This window comes from Protopterus annectens, chromosome 2.part1 (genome assembly GCF_019279795.1).
Source record: "Protopterus annectens isolate FY-2018-M chromosome 2.part1, PAN1.0, whole genome shotgun sequence".
NCBI classification, from domain to species: Eukaryota; Metazoa; Chordata; order Ceratodontiformes; family Protopteridae; genus Protopterus; species Protopterus annectens.
The window spans coordinates 1,703,079,873-1,703,099,778 of record NC_056729.1 but is presented as its reverse complement, the minus strand read 5'-3'; the positions used below and the strand labels follow the sequence as shown (position 1 = coordinate 1,703,099,778).

The 19,906-nt window shown below is 36.8% G+C and overlaps 1 protein-coding gene across 1 annotated transcript in view; it reads left to right on the top strand.

The window, feature by feature from the left end:
• LOC122795014 (tumor necrosis factor receptor superfamily member 1B-like) overlaps positions 1-19,906 on the top strand; it is a 198,540-nt gene that overhangs the window by 95,692 nt on the left and 82,942 nt on the right. Inside the window, exons 3-4 of the mRNA XM_044063599.1 lie at positions 7,289-7,399; positions 18,355-18,480. Coding sequence (XP_043919534.1) covers positions 7,289-7,399; positions 18,355-18,480 — 237 coding nt within the window. The remainder of the gene's footprint in view (positions 1-7,288; positions 7,400-18,354; positions 18,481-19,906) is intronic.

Sequence of the window (19,906 nt, the reverse complement as noted above, 5' to 3'; positions counted from 1 at the left end):
ATAGTAATTTTGCCACTCTACTGCCTGTTGCCTGTTTGTTAGATAAGTATAGAACCTCTTAAGAGCAGAGCTGGTGATGCCTAATAAGAAAAGTTTGTGCAGAATTTTGTTGTGACAGACTGTACTGAGTGCTTTGGATAGGTGATGGAAGAGGGCAGGCTATCTGAGATTCTATGTGGATGTATTATATTGTTAAAGCTGAATAAGGTAATAGTGGTACTATGGTAAATTTTAAAGTCATGCTGGGTTAGAAAGATGAGTTTATGTGCTAGGATGAAGAGTTTTTGACAGGTGTAATAAAACTGCAATGGTTCGAAAGTTGGAGCTATCAGTGGAGGGACTACCTTTGTCTAAAGGTATAATGAAGCATTTTTTTTTCCATTGTTGAGGCATATAGTTTTGTTTTATAGCGTGAAGAATTAATATTGATACTGATGGTGTCTGTACGTCCGCAGTGATCTGAGGTATTCTGGAGGAAGGTTATCGGAGTGTAAGGTTGTGGGTTTTAGTTTTAGGAGAAGTTTTTTTTTTATGAAGTATGTGGGGACTAGGGTAAAAGAAAAATAGATGAATTGGGTAACAGTTTGAGTTAGTACTGGAGGGTCAGTTGTGCTGCTGTTGGAGAGGAGGGAAGTTACTGTGTTGATAAAATATGAGTGAAATTGAAAGGTTAAGCCGTCACCTTGTGCGGAGGTGGAAACACATGTTTGGGTTGTTCTACCTGAGTTGAAAAGATTGTTTGGAGAGGCCCAGAAAGGTTTTGAATTGGTTTTATATTTGTCTTGAAATTTTGTATACTAGGATTTTTTGTCACATCATACCTTAAACTTCACTCAATTGTTTTAGTTGCCTTAGCTGTTTAGATGCAATAAAAATAGAAAGAGTGCTAGCTTACTTAGCCAAGACCTATATACAAATAGCTAAGCTACAGCAAACTGATCTGCGTAGAGAGGAAGTGCAGAATAAAGAAAACTGTTATAGAGTGTTTTTATACAGGGTTGGAGGGAAAGAGGATAAAAGCATTTCAGTACTACTAAAAGAAAAAAAAAAGGATGTCTGAAAGTGAAGGAGCAGAAAGTGGATAAAGGAGTAGGTACATAATAACTAAAGGTACTGACATGGTAAGACTGATATAAATATAGTTAGAACAACCCGACCATTTTATATTTCACCAGGAGTGAGCGCTAAAGAAATAAAACAAAAAAAATTTTTTAATTTTCAGAGGAAATGATGGTGATACCAAGAGACTGGAATATAGTTACATTTACAAGAGATATGTCTGGCGGTTCTAGAAGAACTAGACTATGAGTGAAGGTAAATATTTAGAAGATATATGAGTATTTTTGGATTGGTTGACATTATGGAGCCAGGGCATAGACAGATGGAGTTTACCCATCATCAGATACAATTTGTGAGCCAGGCTTGATAGGTGTTATGTTAAAAAGGGGCACCTATACTTGTTGGATGTCAGTTTCACACATCCAGTAGTGAGCTCAGACCATGCACTGTACAAGTTGCACTAAGGCTAGATGTAAAGGGTTGAAGATAGAAACACTTTCCCATGTATTTACTGGGAAAGATAATATTTATCGAAAAGGCAGATCAAATAATATCAAACTTACTTGTGGCAGTAAACCTTACTTCAAGGAGAGTGGTGGATGCCCGAGAAAAGTGTAAAAGTCATGTGAGAAACCTGATGGAAACCACGGGTAATTTTATATGGTCTAAAAACTGCGAGTAAGAGTATGCAAGACCATCAGACGGTGGAAGGAGGGTAGCAAGGTATGTCATTGTTGAAGGCAGTTCAGAGGGGATGTTCAAGAATATCTGCATAGTTTAAATGCATGTAGGGATAAAGTACTGAGAAATAAATTCTTTGAAACCAAATTTAAGACAGTGAAGCTACTGGTGTAGAGACCTAAGCAACAGATGGTGTAATGATTAATAACTAATGTTAGGAATCTCAGTACAGGAAAGCTGAAAACAGACCCAGAAGAGATACATAAAGTCATGACAGAATTTTATATGATTCTATATAAGCAAAATATAGAGCCAGGGAAATACGAGAAGATGCTCTGGGGTCTTGAATCTTCACTTCAGTGAAGTAGACAGTTGGACGAAGTAGACAGGGAAATGATACAAGCTGAAATACAAGAGAGGAAATCATCAAAGCCATCAACAATCAGAAATATGGGAAAATACATGGGTTAGATGATATACCAGCAGAAATATGGGAAAGGTACAGAAATGTAGTGATCAAAAATTGTAAAGATTTGTTCAACGGCATCCTTATGGGAGATGGTTCCACTCTCATGGAAGATGGCAGTGGTAACAGTTATCCCAAACGAGGGCAAATACCCCAAGAATCTAGGATCATACAGACTCATCTCCATATTAAACCATGAATGCATTAGCAAATAGGTTGGCAAGGGTATTGACCAGAATTTTAGACTGATACCAGTGTGGATTTATAGAGGGAAAATAGACTTTTGACAATATTAGTAAGACATTAATGACACAAGATGCTATAGAAAATAATAGACCTAGAACTCTGATATTAATTTGCCTAGATGCGGAAAATAAATTCAGTCAAATCAGCTGGAGATTCCTAAGGGATGTTATGGAGGCCTTTGGTCTGCCAAGACAATGGTTATCAATGTAATTTGAGATTTATATTGACTCTAATACTAGAATGGAAGTTGGAGGGGATTATAAAAGGGCATAACTGTGTCAAGAAGGAATAGACAGTGCTGTCCTCCTTCCTTGCTGTTATTTCCTTTGTATCTGGAGCCCTTGGCACAAAAGAGTTGGAATTCTGAGATAGGTAAAGATGAGGGTGGGAGAATGTATGAAGAGATACCACTGTTTGCAGATGATATCATGTTGTATATAACTAATCCAGAGGTAGAAGTAATGGCCTTATTTGACAAACTCCAGGAGTTTGGGAAAATCACGAAGCAAAAGCAAATGTGACAGTGATAAACTATGTCCCTTTATATCACTTAGCGCAGCATTTTTCAATATTTATGGGGTCTTGGCAAAATGTGGTACTGAGAGTTTGGTTGCAGCAGGATGTGCATCAAGCAGCGTAGGCAACGTCAGATGAGGTTCATCAAAAACTATTCAACAATATAAGGGAATAGAGTACACTGTTTTAGAAAGAGAGAGTAAGGTCCAAGCTTTAGAGATATTTGGTACTTTTAATTTTTTATGTAAGGCAAGCATAATACTATCAGCCAGATGGTCTGCTGTGGTTGAGACTCAAGAAAGCATTAAATACATTTTTTGTTGTGAAAACAAGAAAGAAAGAGTACAGTGGTTTAAGTTGTCCTTACCTAAGAAAGGTGGTCTAGGTTCATCTAGACCTAGAAATGTACTTTAGGACAAAGCAATTAAGATTATCATAGATTATTATATTTACTCCAATAAAAGGATTACAGACCTGTGTGAAAAAAATCTCATAGAATAATATTAGGGAACTGGAACAGAGGATATCAAATTAATTTGGAAAATCAATGAGAATAAAGAGGAAAAACCTTGGGCAGGAATAATTAAGAGGAGTATACAAATGGGCCTTGGAGATAAATAGGATAGAATTCCAGGTGCAGGAAATAGAATCCCTAAATCATTAGGTCTGGTGTCTGAACTGATGACTTTATTAAACTCTTGTAATGAGGTGGGAGGTAAGTCAGAACTAGTAAATTTCTTGCTAAATCCTATGGAGAAAAAAAAACTAATTCATACCTCTCAACTGTCCCTGATTTTGACTCAAATGTTAACTCTGTCTCTCTTAATCCCTCCTAAAACTAGTGACATTTGGAGGAAAGGTGGTGAATTACACTTAATGAATAATGACAATAATTAAGAGTTATAAACTTCTTTTACTTCAGAAAATGTGTATTAATTCATATGCTCTAATTCTGTCAATGTTTCAAGTTAATAGCACTAATATTTTAAAAGTGCTCCTGATTGTCCCTGATTTTTTCTTGACTTGTCCCTGATTCTGTTGAAATTTGTCCCCAATTGGTTGAGAGGTCTGTAATAGATGGGTAATCAGTAAAGCCTGTAAAGCTGTGTTACATATGAAAAAGAGGAGCTGTAATGCTTTCTAGCATAACTCAAGCATAAAATTAGAAAAGGCCATCGGGACAAATCAGGGAGAGAAATTTGCTTACTCCAAGATATGCCTCTAGGTAAAGAAAATTTAGGATTTTTGTGTAAAAGTGCCTATAGAGATATTTTTGACAGTAGGTGATAAGAACCTGTTGGCAGTGTGAAGACAATGTATTTGGAGCATAGGAACATAAGAATATATATTTTTGAGCTATGAAGGTTTGTATCAGTTTAGGAATGATTTAATGTGTATAACAACGAATATACAGAAGAGAAAAGTGTCACTGTCAAAGGATTTGTTTCCACATTACTGGGTCCAGAAAGTATTCTTAGACATACAAAAGGATTATTTGCATTACTCATGACAGTAATCAAAAACTGAACACAATAAAATGGGTCAAAAGTAAACCCAGACATTGAGGGTCAATAGGTATGATGGTGAGCATAAAAAATGGAGTTACAGAAACATGTGGTAATGGAGGTCTTTTTTACTGGAAATTACTTTTATGGGAGAAAACTAAATGATTTTGAGAACCATTATCTAGAGATACCCATACATAGGTTCATTGCTAATTACTAGGTTAGTTGTTCTTGCAGGCCATTTCAAGGCTAGCCAATTTCTATTCCAAGGTAAAAATTAAACCTTGTGTTTCTGAGGTAAACACCTTAACCATTATGCCAACCATGAACCCAGCACACATATTCTTTAAGGGACATAGAATGCCCTCTAGAAAATCAATGGTTAAGAGGTACCACATTATCAAATGAATCACGAGTGGTTAAGACTCACAGGAGAAATTGCTGGTTACTCCACTCAGTGGATTCCCTTTTTCTTACAGGTTCATAGGTAAATATTGGGCTTGCTGTTCTTGCAGGCCATTTTAAAGCTAGCCAGTTTCCCTTTAGAGATGAGAATCAACCCTGTACCTATGTCTGTGAGCTAAATGTGTTAACCATTAGGTCAACACCCAGCACATGCTCGTTGTGAGGTTTGATGGTATTAACTTGATATGTTGTTTGTGTGGATGTACTTTACTAGTGTCATCATCATCTTCTTTCGGCTGTTCCCGTTAGGGGTCGCCACAGCGAATCATCTGTTTCCATTTCTTCCTGTCCTCTGCATCATCCTCTTTCACACCAGCCGCCTGCATGTCCTCTCTCACCACATCCATAAACCTCATCTTAGGCCTTCCTCTTTTCCTCTTACCTGGCAGCTCCATCCTTAGCATCATTTTCCCAATATACCCAGCATCCCTCCTCAGCACATGTCCAAACCAACACAATCTCGCCTCTCTTGCTTTGTCTCCAAACTGTCCAACCTGAGCTGACCCTCTAATATACTGATTCCTAATCCTGTCCATCCTATTCACATCCAGTGCAAATCTTAACATCTTTAACTCTGCCACATCCAGCTATGACTCCTGCCTTTTTGACAATGCTACCGTCTCCAACCCATATAACATAGCTGGTCTCATTACCCTCTTGTAGACCTTCCCTTTCACTCTTATTGGTACCCATCTGTCACAAATCACTCCTGACACTCTTCTCCACCCATTCAACCCTGCCTGTACTCTCTTCCTCACCTCTCTTCCACACTCACCATTACTCTGAACTGTTGATCCCAAGTACTTAAACTCATCCACCTTTACCAACTCCACTCCCTGCATCCTCACCATTCCTCTACCCTCCCTCTCATTTACACACATATATTCTGTTTTAGCCCTGCTGACCTTCATTCCTCTCCTCTCTACAGCATATCTCCACCTCTCCAGGGTCTCCTCAACCTGGTCCCTACTCTCACTACATATCAGAATGTCATCTGCAAACATCATAGTCCACAGGGCCTTCTGTCTAATCTCATCTGTCAAACTGTCCATCACCACTGCAAATAAGAAAGGGCTCAGAGCTGATCCTTGATGTAATCCCACCTCCACCTTAAACGTATCTGTCACTCCCACCGCAGTCCTCACCAATGTCACAATACCCTTGTACATATCCTGTACCACTCTTACATACTTCTCTGCCACTCCCGACTTCCTCATACAATACCACTATTCCTCTCTAGGCACCCTGTCATATGCTTTCATTAAGTCAACAAAGACACAATGCAACTCCTTCTGACCTTCTCTGTATTTCTCCAACAACACTCTCAGAGCAAATATTGCATCTGTAGTGCTCTTTCCTGGCATGAAACCATACTGCTGATCACTAATCATCACCTCCCTTCTTAACCTAGCTTCCACTACTCTTTCCCATAACTTCAAGCTGTGTCTGATCAGTTTTTTCCCTCTGTAGTTACTGCAACTCTGCACATCACCCTTATTCTTAAAGATAGGTACCAAAACACTTTTTCTCCACTCCTCAGGCATCCTCTGACTTTCCAAAATTTCATTAAACAATCTGGTTAAAAATTCCACAGCCATTTCTCCTAAGCACCTCCATGCTTCCACTGGTATGTCATCTGGGCCAACAGCCTTTCCATTCTTCATCCTCTTCATAGCTGTCCTTACTTCCTCCTAGCTAATCTGCTTCACTTCCTGATTCACTATCCCCACATCATCCAACCTTCTCTCTCTCTCATTCTCTTCATTCATCAGCCCTTCAAAGTACTCTTTCCATCTACTCAACACACTCTCCTCACTTGTGAGTACGTTTCCCTCACTGTCCTTTATCACCCTTACCTGCTGCACATCTTTCCCAACTCTGTCCCTCTGTCTAGCCAATCGGTACAGGTCCTTTTCTCTCTCTTTAGTGTCCAATCTCTCATACAACTCTCTATATGCCTCATCCTTAGCCTTCACAACCTCTCTCTTTGTAAAGGACTGTATTAGCTCTGTGATAGCTGAGGTAATCTTTTGCTCTCTACATTTATAGAGTAATTGACTCATGGGTGTTAAGTAATCTAAGGCGTCTGTACCAGAGGTTGAAGAGTAAATTCCATGTGCACTATGCATGAAGATCGCACCTTATTTGCCAAAATTTTTGAGTATTCTTAAATAAACAAAATCATGCCTCAAAGAAAAAAATAAGTAATCTTAGCATGGGGTTCAGTACCTTTTCTATAATAACAATAATCAACAATGCCAGAAAGGAATTAGAAGTTTTATTATAAAATGCACATTTTTGTTGCAACTTCATCCATTTACAGTACTCTATGATTATTCTGTCCTAACAGGATTTTTTACAAATGTTAGTAGTGACCAATGTGAACACTGTCAGACTGGAACCTATACCGAATCAGAAAACTGTCTATTGAAGTGTCGCAGGTGCAGAAGTATTTGCAGAGGTAAGTTTCATCTGCAGTCTATTAAATGTACATTAGAGTTTACAGAAACCATACAACTGTCATTAGAACTGTCAGTTCAGACTTTCTGTTGAAATTAGATTCAAGTGTCAAACAAAATAAAAAAGCTAACTACAGATATTATTTTATGTGGGATCACTATAAGTGTAGAAATATAACCATATAATCAATATCCTAATTAGTACTAAAAGAATAATGTACTAAGACAATATTTGGTTATTTGAAATGTGTGTGTATGTGTGTGTGCGTGTGTGTGTGTGTGTGTGTGTGTGTGTGTGTGTGTGTGTGTGTGTGTGTGTGTGTGTGTGCGCATGCGCGCACACATGCGTGCACTCACGTGTGTCTGTTGTGAAGCATTATTCTGGTCCTAAACAGTACAACATATACTATTTTTGTATAATAAGATCAAAAGAAATGTTATGCCCTTTTTTTTTTTTTTGGCTTTTTGTGCTCTCCCCAACTGTTCTCTTCATCTACATGCTTGTGGGGGTTGCCATTTGACAAGCAGATAGTATGACTTGCCTCTAAGCGTAGGAATGAAAGGCATACCATGTTTTGTCCCCAGTCGTGGAACAAGCAGCCAGTCTTGCCCTCTCCAACAGCAGCTTGCATCATACTGTGCAGCTCAGGGATTTTGTTCTCATCCTAACTTCCTTCCTTCCTCCTCATGTGCTGAGATTATCAATCTTCATGTATGACTGTGCAGTAAATGGGGCATAACCTTGAGCATATGTTCCACCCCAGACCCATAGGACAACCATACTTTCTCCATCCTGAAGAGATGTCTGCCATGACCCCCCCCCCACACACACACACACACACACTCAACCCTCAGGATAGGCATGCCTATCTTCCCTGCATGTGTTATCAATTGCCTGAACCACTACTACTCCCATGCCAATGGGAATTGTATGATATTTAAGGGATGCTCAAGGACTTTTCAGTGGTTTATGAAAGGGTCAGTGTGACAGAGACCAAGAATCTATAGCTTAACACAGGAAACCGCCATCATAAATTCTGTAAGGACTGGCTCATGAATCTAACATACAGCCATATTGACTATTCTGTTTACAGTGATAAAGAGATTTGAGGTTAAACTGTGTTCATTTTTCAAACCCTGTAACCATTTTTTTGGATACTTGAGTAATTTGCACTCTTGAAGGTTATTATGTCATTTGCAAGTGTTGCAAAGAAAAATGGGTTAACTTTTCTACTTGTCAATAGATTTGATTGTGTAAATGGAGGATTGTGGGTGTTCATACTATATGCACATTGTTGTTGTTTGACCTTAGCTCCTTAAACTTGTGCATCGTATATACTTGTGACATTATGTATTACATATACTATTCATTGTTTTTGTTATATGACGTTTCTGTATGTTGGAACTTTGCTCCCCCAGCCACCGCTGCAAACGGACAGTTGCTGTTCAGTCAGACTGTCCCAGTCAACTAATGTTAAATAAATTAAATAAATAAATAATAGCATATATTGTATAGATGCAACTGAGGATAATGCAGACACAACCACTGGCGTGATACATTATAGTGAATGGCCTAACATGTTTCCACAACCACTGGCGTGATACATTATAGTGAATGGTCTAACATGTTTCCACAACCACTGGTGTGATACATTATCGTGAATGGTCTAACATGTTTCCACAACCACTGGCGTGATACAGTATAGTGAATAGTCTAGCATGTTTCTCAGTTATGTTATCAGATGAACTGCAGAGAATGTACTGACTACCTTATGACCTGTGCAACTACAAAATAAAGAAATGTAAACATGAAGCACACATAGAGAGATGCTACCTGTATATATATGGAGTAGGCCGCGGTGGTGCAGCAGTTAGCATTGTCGCCTCACAGCAAGAGGTTCTCCTGTTTGATTCTTGGCTGGAGCACCTTCTGTGCGGAGTCTGCATGTCCTCCCCGTGGTCGAGTGACGTTAAAGACATGCAGGTAGGTGCGAGCGTGAATGGGCGTGCCTTATTTGAAGGTTGGGCATCGGGCTGGCAACTTGGCACCATAAAAATCCACTGCCAACCATGAGCGGACTGGAGTTCCACTGTGGGACCCCTAACCGGAAAGAGCCGAAAGACAAACCTGTATATATATATATATATATATATATATATATATATATATATATATATATATATATATATACATATGGAAGAAAACAAACTGATCCTCAGTGCCAACAAAACAAATCTATAATGTTTGGCACTAGAACAACAAAGAACACTTAGAACCAAAAGAGTGCTTCAAGTACAAGCAAATACCAATAAAGTGGTGCAGGCAAACAGTTCCTCCAAAATTAGAAATACAATGTAAAAGCAACAAAGGAGGCTCCAGACCATGGCTACTAAAAACATATAAAAGTTTTAATTCAAAGTGAGCGCTTTTGTAGCTCAAGGCTACTTCATCAGATAAACTTACATCAAAATGTGCAGTTTATATACCTTCAAGCTGAGTAATCAATCAATTAAGAAACTAATTAGGTTAAAGGCACATAGCCAAATTCATTGACACTAAGTAAACCCAAAATGTAAAACTGCATGGAAAGCATCTTACACCTAATACATTCATCTAGTAGTACATATAGGCTACAAAAATAATAGATACATATCAAAGAAGATATCAAAAACATTTACCTAGTACCTGTGCCTATCTAAAAATGCATATACATATTATAAAAACATATATTGTATCTAAAAAATCATTTAGAATACATAAGATACATGATAAAGTACATGATTATCTAGCCACTGTTATCTAATGCCTCTATTCATTAGTACTGGTTTAATGCAACTTTTATCATTAATGCCCTTACCAACATTGGCTTGCAGCCTAATTATCCATTTAAGTTCCGTGACTTCAACTTTATTCTTAATGCCACCCCCTCTAATACTGGACTTGACTATATCTATCACTAAAAACTTAAAGTGATGCTCATTGCCACAATTCATGGTGTGCTTCGCCAGGGCATTGGTATCTATTTGCCTAGAGATGTCATAGAGGTATTCTCTCGTACAATCACGTAATCTACGTGTCATCATCCCTACATAGAAGCAGCCACATAATACACAGGTGGCTAGGTACACTAAATTAATAGTGTTACAATGTGCTGTTAATCTGAACGTATATACCCTCCCTGTATCAGGGTGTGTAAACCTCCCTGTACTGTCAAGAAAGTCAGAGAACCTACACTTCCCACACTGGTGTGTACCAAACTCCACTCCATCTTCTGAGCTCATTGGTTCTTAGTGATAGATATGGTCAAGTCCAGTATTAGAGGGGGGGGTGACATTAAGAATAAAGTTGAAGTCAAAGAACTTGAATGGATAATTAGGCTGTATATGCATTTTTAGATAGGCTCAGGTACTAGGTAGTACAAAGCGCTCACTTTGGAATAAAACTTTTATATATTATGTATTTTTAGAAGCTGTGGTCTGGAGCCTCCTTTGTTGCTTTTACAGTGCTTCAAGTACCTTGATGTCTGTCTGGACCCAACTCTAATCTTCCAACACTATAGCACCTCCACAAAAAGTAAAATAAACTATCTCCTATTTGGGGCAAAATAAACATTGCATGCTTCCTCTTCCCAGAAGGCAGGAGTACTATTAGTAAAGTAGTGTTACTTGCCCATCTGGACTATGGCCTACCTGTTGCAAGCAATGCATCCAAGTAAAATTTGACCACTGTCCATGTAGGCCAACTGGCTCCTAATAAAACAAAGATGCACTCTACTTCTGCCATCCCTTACCTACAAACAATTCTAATTAGAAACCTTCAATTTCTTTGTTGGATGACTAACTGAAAATCTGCCACCTGCAACCTCACATTTCAGTACTCTCTTACCCTTAGCAGCTCGCAAACTAAACTCATTTGACCAAACACAGCTTCACCACAATGCCCCCCCAAACATGGGAATGGCGACCCCAACTTTGAAATCCATTACATCCTACCATGAATTTAGGAAAAAGCACAAAAGCTGTAAAGAAGCAAAATGCAAATGCTTTAATAACCAAGGCATTACCCGATACCAATCTCATCGCCACATTACCCACATCCAATCCTCTTCTATGATACCAATCTCATCCCCACATTACCCACGTCCATTTCTCTTCTATGATACCAATCTCATCCGCACATTACACACACCCAATCCTCTTCTATGATACCAATCTCTTCCCCACATTACCCACCTCCAATGCTCTTCTATGATACCAATTTCATCCCCACATTACCCACACCCAGTCCTCTTCTATGATACCAATCTCATCCCCACATTACCCACATCCAATCCTCTTCTATGATACCAATCTCATCCCCACATTGCCCACATCCGATCCTCTTCTCCTACTGAATACTGCCCATAGAGATACAGCAGACATTGTTGCACCCCCTTGTAAACTTCTGACCTGTCAGCTTGTACCTCTCCCTACATTTCACTCATTGTTATATTCCATCTGTTTTATCCCCCTTTCACCCTCATACCTTTCATTGTCAGCCCTTCTCATACTTCCTTTGTTTTTCCTCCTCTTCCATTTCATCCTTAACCAGTCCTTCTAAGCCTGTTTTTGAATATTGCTAAAACTGTAAATAATTCAATAACTAACCAAGACTGTGGAATATTATGCTACTAATGTCTCACTATGTATCCCATGTGTGTAAACAACTTTTAGCAAAGTTACTTTTATTTCAGATTTTATTTTCAGCTGGGCTGAGCCTAAAAATAGTCCGTGTGGGTCAGCATTCTACCCTGGTTACTAAAGGAATATATGAAATGCACAACTACATACATTATTAAGAGAAGTGGTTACATCACTGGTGACAAAAATGCTGCTTGTGTTGCACAACTGTAGTGATCACTGCAATCTTACGTCTCCCTGTAGCCTAACCTCAAAAACATGTGTGGAAAGTAAGGTTTTCCTCAGTGTAAAATGCAGAGCCATTTGGTGGACAGAAATTATACACTATTCTAGTAAATGCATTGAGTTATTTAAGTACCAGGGAAATTGCTATCTCTTATTTATTTATTTTATTTTATTTTTGTTAACCAGGTAGAGTCCGGCTGGGCAAGTAGCTTGTTATCAGCGAAGTCCTGGGGAGATAAGCTCCATAACAATAGTACAAAAAGTTTACAAAAATTTTTAAAAAATTGACAAACAATATACAGAAAGTTTGACAGTTGCCAACAATCACAATTTACAAAAAGGTGAATGTAAAACAGAAAACATTACATTTCTTAAGCCTTGTTACAGACAGTAATATAAAAGTCATTAGATATATAACAAACAACCATTGTGGTATTTTCATTTGGTAGAAGTAAGACAAGAAGATAGCAGAATAGAAAACATTTGATCGAAGGTATGAGAAACTAGCCAGGAGTATTACAGGAGCATACCCATTGTTGAGTAAGGTATTCCTTTAGGAGTTTTTTAAAGCTGTGACAATCTGTGCTTTTTAAGATATTCTGGGGTAATAGGCTCCACTGTTTGGCTACTTTGAAGGAGAAGAGAGAGTCACAGAAGTAAGTATGGGACTTTGTAACCTTGAGTATAATTTTATCGGATGATCGAAGGATCCTGGGGTTGGTATTTAGTTACACTAGGTTGGAGAATGCAGGGCAGTTTTCAGGTTTGTGTATAATTGGGAGGGCAGTGGTGAGCTGATTTGGGAAATTGAAGCCAGTGTAATTTTTGAAGAGCAAGGCAATGATGGGTTTACTGCGATGGAATGGTTGATTAGGATAGATACGGGATAGGTGATGGAGCTTGCAGCAGTTTTTAAGAAGTCATTAGTTGGTCAGCTGCTAGACAGGTAGGTTTTAGTTTTGATAGTAGTTTTTTGATATAAGAGGTTTGTATGGGTTTAAAAGAGAAGCAGTTGGGTTTAGAGTTAGTAGAGGAAGGCATTGTAAGGGGCTGGTTAGATTTGTTATTGTTTAAATGTTATTGTTGCTGGGAGCACCACAAGCTGAGATTTCTTTGATTGAGGAGCTTCTTGATATAATTCTTAGTAATAATTTCACTACATTTAATAAGAGTTTTTATTTACAAATTAGAGGAGTAGCAATGGGTTCCCCCTGTGGGTCAGGCTATGCGAATTTAGTTATGTCACAGTGGGAGAACACTTTTGTTTTCTTGGGGGAACAGATATGTAGAAATATTAAATTCTACATTAGATATTTGGATGATATTTTTATGCTGTTTAACGGTAATAAAATGAAGCTGATGAACTGATCGAATATTTTAACAGCACTTCTAACTTTTTAGAATTTATTAATGATTTTCAGGAAGAACAGATTTCATTTTTGGATGTGTTTGTTAAGAAAAATCTATTAGAAAGTACTTGGGAAGCAAATATATTCAGGAAATCTACTTATTTCAACACTTTCCTTCATTTTACCAGTTCTCATCCATTTTACCAAAAGTGCTCTGTAGTGAAAGGCCAATTAGTTCATGCTGCACGTATGGTCACTGCATCTAATGATTTTGCCTTAGAATGTCTTCAATTGAAAAGTATGTTTGTTAGAAGAGCTTATCCTGAGGCTCTGGTAGATGGTGTGATTGAAGAAGTTAAAAATAAAAGGAATGTAGGTTTATACATCCCCATTCTTGCAAAACAGAACACAGCATGCCAAATGGGGGTGAATAATACAGATCTGAATATATAACCTAACAGTAATAAATTTGGCTTGTCTTTTATTATGACATATTGTGTCGAAACTGAGCAAATTAGAAACATCATTAACAAAAATTGGAGGTTATTACAAGATGATGCTAATGTTATTAACAAAGTGGGAGAGAGGCCTAAGTTGGTCTATAGGAAAGGTTTGAATTTTAAAAACCTTTTCGAGAAAAACAAAATGTTAACAAGCAGACACCCTGGGATGACACAGTGTGGTAACTGCCCTTACTGTAGATAATTAGAAATTGGTGCTATTATAACAATTAATGATATTAAGCTTGTAAGTAAGAAGAAATGTAATTGCAACTCTAGATCAGTTGTTTATGTGGCTAAATGTGAATTCTGTCCATCTTTCTAAGTTGGAAAGACTGATCGTAGATTACGTGACAGAATTTATGAGCATTTATATTGCATTCAAAGGCAAAAGGAAGAAAATGTTTTAGCCAAACATGCTAAAACTTTTCCACATCACACTTTTAAACTTTGGGTTATACAACAAACTGAACATACTGCTAGAGGTAGACCCATTAGTTTATATCTGGAGAAGTTAGAACTGTATTGGCAAATTAGATTATCTGCATATTATTACCCAGGGTTAAAAGATAAATGCTGTTTAATGTGTCTGTTAAAATTGAAAAGCATGTTCAGATGAAACTGATATCTAGACAGATATATTTATTTATGTGTAGTTTTATAATTAGATTTATATAGATATTTTTTCATTATTTATGGGTTTGTATACGAGTTTCAATATGAATAAATTTAGTTTTAAGTGTAAATATTTAGATAGACATAATATATGTGTTTATATAATTAATTTAAATAGTTTTTACTCTATATGGTTATGTATATGAAATTATTTAAGGTGTTATATGAATTAGTGAATTAGTGCATGATGCTCTACTTTAAACTGTTGCTTTTTTAAACCTTTTATTTTAAATGTCATGCCCTTTTTTGGGCTCTTGCCATCACATGACTATAATTAATGAGTTTATTTAAGTTTGATTTGTTGAATGGCGTTTTGTCTGAAGAAGTCTAACTATTAAGTTAGACAAAAAGCGCTTAATTAAAACAGTGTGAATTATATCTCAGTTCTGTATCCAGCTTCATTTGTTTCTTCCTTTTACAAGTTTTTGTTTGTGTTTTTTGTGGTTTGGTCATTTTATAGAGATGTTAGTTGGAGATGTGGAAAGTATTCTAAGGGTATATACTGGTACATGGTAACATAGGGTGCTAGGGAGGGTGCCAGTTCGAACAAATTTACTTGGGTCTGAGACCTGGATCCAATATAATATGAAGCAATGTTTATACATTTTGTATTATCTAGTTGTTGTTTCAATAAGTTGTGAGAATCCAAAGAGATTTATGCTGGTAGTTAGAAGTCCAGTGTTAGGTTTTGCCAGTTTAATCTTAACATCACCTAAGATAATGATTTCATTGGAAATTGTTGGTATCCAGGAAAGGGTATCTTCTAAAACTGGGATATTTTGGCCTGGGGGAATAAATAGTACAGCAACACATAAAACTTTATTATTACTTACTTTTAACAAGGCGATAAGTAGTATTCTGGAACAATATTTGAGTATGAAGTAAAATTGTAGTAGTAGTAGTACACACACACACACACACACACACACACACACACACACACACACACGCACACACGCACACACACACACACACACACACACACACACACACACACACGCGGGCGCACACACAGACACACATATATATATATATGTGTGTGTGTGTGTGTGTGTGTGTGTGTGTGTGTGTGTGTGTGTGTGTGTGTGTGTGTGTGTGTGTGTGTAGCCTCCTGTTTTGTCATCACCACTACACTATTTGAAATCGTGTATAGATGTCTTGTGAAACCTCATTATGTATTATGAAGGAACCATACCTTTATATGAGTATATACCCTGTATGTAATTGTAAGTGATCTGTAACTGATGTTTGTATTAATATTATCTTACTGAGGAGCGTTTCTCCCCAGGTCTCCACTGAAAATGAGCCACTAGCTCAGTCGGATTAACCCGGTCAACAAATGTAAAATAAATAAATAAATAAAATAGTTTGGATAAAACAATCCAATTCCACTAGTTTTTATACATTCAATCTGCCCTGATTATATTATAACCAGGAGGCAGAAGTTCAAAGTCTTTTACATTGGGTTTGAGCCATGTTTCTGTGGCAGCTAAGACATCAGGAATTTGTTGTGATATCTACGCATGGAGTTCAGCGATTTTATTGCAAATACTATAAAAGTTAAGTGTGACCAAATTTAGTTTTTGATTTGGGATATGATTGTTTGTGAATGGGAAGGAACTGAGTTTGGGTGGATGTCTCCAGACAGGGAGATAATAGAGAAGTGAGCAGAGTAGTGTTTGATCAAGATAGAGCTGTTCATTGAGAAAGTTTGAAATGTAGTAGTAAGGGTCTTGGAGTTTGTGTGCAGAAGTTTGATTTTTGGGGAATTTAAACAGGTATTGTTAAATAAGGTAGGAGAGATATTACACTTGCTTGAAATATCTTTAGAAATGGGTGTTGAGATTGTGGCATTACTTCTATGTGTATTGAGTAATGTTTTGTGAATAGATGTCATATGTGAAAGGATAGCAAGGGCTACATCAGGGAGGAGAGAAATAAGAATGTTCCTCAAAAATATGTCATCGTGATGAATATTCAAAGTTGAATCATCTGGAAAATTGTAAAAGTCTGAGTGGTTAACTTAGAAAGTGAGGTAGAAGAGGAGCGTCTGTGATAATTTAAAGAAGGAAGGTAATGGTTGAATTGTAGAACTATAGTATATGCATGTGTTTGGATGGGTGTAAACGATAAACAGTAGAGTAAGATAAAAGTAAATGTATATGGGGATGGGTGGGAAGGAACTGGACGTAGGGTAGTGGATCAGATTGAACCTGAGCAGAGCGGATTGCACCAGGATACAAAGTGAGTTTTGTGAAGAAAAAAAGTAAGGGTGTAAATTTACGTTTACGTATACATGTTTGCTGCACTGTAACTTACATCTGTTTATATCACTAAAAGTTACAAAAAAGTTATGCAGAAAGCTACAAAATATGTGTACTCATAAAATTAGGGCACAGTCTGACTTAAACAAGGTAGTTTTAAATTATACATGACAGTGGAACTTTAGCTATAATATTTGTGAGTTTTTCACAATAATCAAAAGAGAACAAGCTAACAGAAAGATTTTTTTTTACTTTATAAGCTACACACAGGAGTATTTAGGGTGGGGATATGGGCAAATAAAGTCTATCCAGAATAGACAATCTTGGCTTGTGTGTAAAAGTCATTAAATGAGTTGAATAATTTATGATGATGATGATGATGATGAATTATGTCACAGTACTGTGTGCAAGCCAGTTTTAGACTTCGGGTAGTATAATAAAGTGTTTATGTTCTAGTTATGCTTTATATACTAAGCATCAATTAGTGCATTATAACTATATTAAGGGATAAAGCATACATCTAATATACAGACTGCACTGTCTTTTCTATCCTTAGGTTATCAAATCCTGTAGGCCATTGTACTTCTTGAAAAGTGTATTGCAGAGAAATGGGACACAAGAAATGGAAGAAGGTCAAGGAGGACTAGCTTTGCAACCCACTTGGTGTGCATACAGTTCCAGGGATGTTGGGAGGATCTCTAGCCTAACAGATAGCAGAAAATGTTTTCAAATTTAATTCTGTCATAAACCACAAGTGTTCTTGTTTTACCATCTTATGTATGTTGTACATGTTATATATTCTTTCACGAAAAAAGCATCAGCATAGCCTTTCACACAATATTCAATGCAGGTACTTCTTTTATAGTACTTTAACTTTACCACATAAAGCATATTGCATTCTGTTACTCTTTTTACTACTTTGTACAATTTTATCACAGGATGTGATTATGTTTGATGTGAAAATATTTTATTGCAATCTGAGTTTTGGTTAAATTTAAATCTTATGCATATAGTTATAATTGCCTGAAAGAGGTATTTGGAGCAGCTCACTCACCCAGTTAATGGACATAAATAATTAAATATATATATATATATATATATATATATATATATATATATATATATATATTATAGACATGCCTATTTGCAGAATGCTTGCATATCAGTTACTGCAAACCTTGTAATTTTAATGTCATAATTAACGCAGCTTAAAGTAACTTGTACATTATTTATTACTAACCCACTGTTTTGCTAATTATTATAGATAACAAATTTGAGAGTGTGCCTTGCACTGCCACCTCTAACAGACAGTGCAGTTGTAAATCAAGCTTTTATTGCAAGCAGAAGAATGAGAAAAACTGTGAAGAATGTGCCCCATGTGGACAGCAAGGTAGGCCTTTAAATATACATCTGGTTATGAACAAAGGCTTCAGGCCTCTGCAAGTAAAACTAGCAACAATATGTTTTGGAGATTTCTATAAAAGTTGCTATACCTAAGCTTTTTGGCCTTTACTAGTTTGGAAAATTATGATTGTGTATTGGCATGTTTACATTTGTTTGTTAAACATTTCACTGTATTGCAAGTTTTGGCTTATTTAATGCATGACAAACATACTAGCCTTACATTAAGGTACAGTCTAATAAAACATTTTGCTTTCAGTTTGCTGTAGTGATTGCTTTCATGTCACTGCTCATCCTTGTTATTTCTGCCAGGTTCTATCTGTAAATAGGTGTGCAGCTGTAGATTACTTGGCTGGTAATCAAAAAACAAAGGAGAAATACATGTTTGTATTTAAAAAAAGCAATGCGTGATAGTAAAAAAATATATATTTAACAAAACAGGTACTTAATATGACTTATACGATGCTACAACCCTTCTCTTAGAAACAACATGTCTGCCTACTGTTATAGTGCAACATGTTTCTGTGTGGAATGTTTGCTAGCAAGTGTATATTCTCAGTAGATGTCTGGAACTAATGTAAAAGTGCCCAATAATATTTAATTAATTAAAAGTAATGCAACTCTATTATCCATGAAGCTTAAATCATACCCCTTGATTATGAAGGCATACATAAAAAATGCACTGAGAGAACCTTGAATAGTTCTCTCTCCCCTCCCATTGCTTCTTGTATTTAGCATACCAGTACAAGGTTGCCACATCACATACCCCTAGGCAAAGGTAAAATGATCATAAATGAAAACACATAATAATACTACTGTGATATAAATGTGTATGCATAGAGGATATTAATACAAGTGAAATGGATTAAATGCCAGATTTATCTCCCTGTTTCAATGCTTGGTCTTAAAGGTTAACATGGTTTGCTGATGTTCATACTGACTTTGTGGCATCTGAGGAGTCGAGTCTTGCAAGGTATTTTCCTGCCTGTTACTGCTTATGTTTTCTTAGGTTATTTTAATAAAAAAAGATTTATAAGCCTTTTTTTGTTAAAACCATGGTCCAAACAAATTTAGGCTATCCTAAGGTGACATCACCTTAGGGCTAACATGAGGTGTATCCATAGACTTTAATGGGCGTGTAACTGAGCATGTGCAATGCTTCCTTATGCTGATGCCACTTAGTTAAAGTTCGCTGTTTGCACTCTGCAGTATCAGGGTATGGAAACGGACATTTTGTTTTATTTTTTTTTAAATAATAAAGTACAGAAACATTAGTAGATGGGGGAAATTCTAGACTGTCAGTATATGCACCACAACAGGTAATATTATTTTCATCAAATGACTTTAATTTGTAGATATTATACTGATCTCCTTTTTTCAAACCTTCATGTAGCAAATGGATGAAAGCAGTAAAT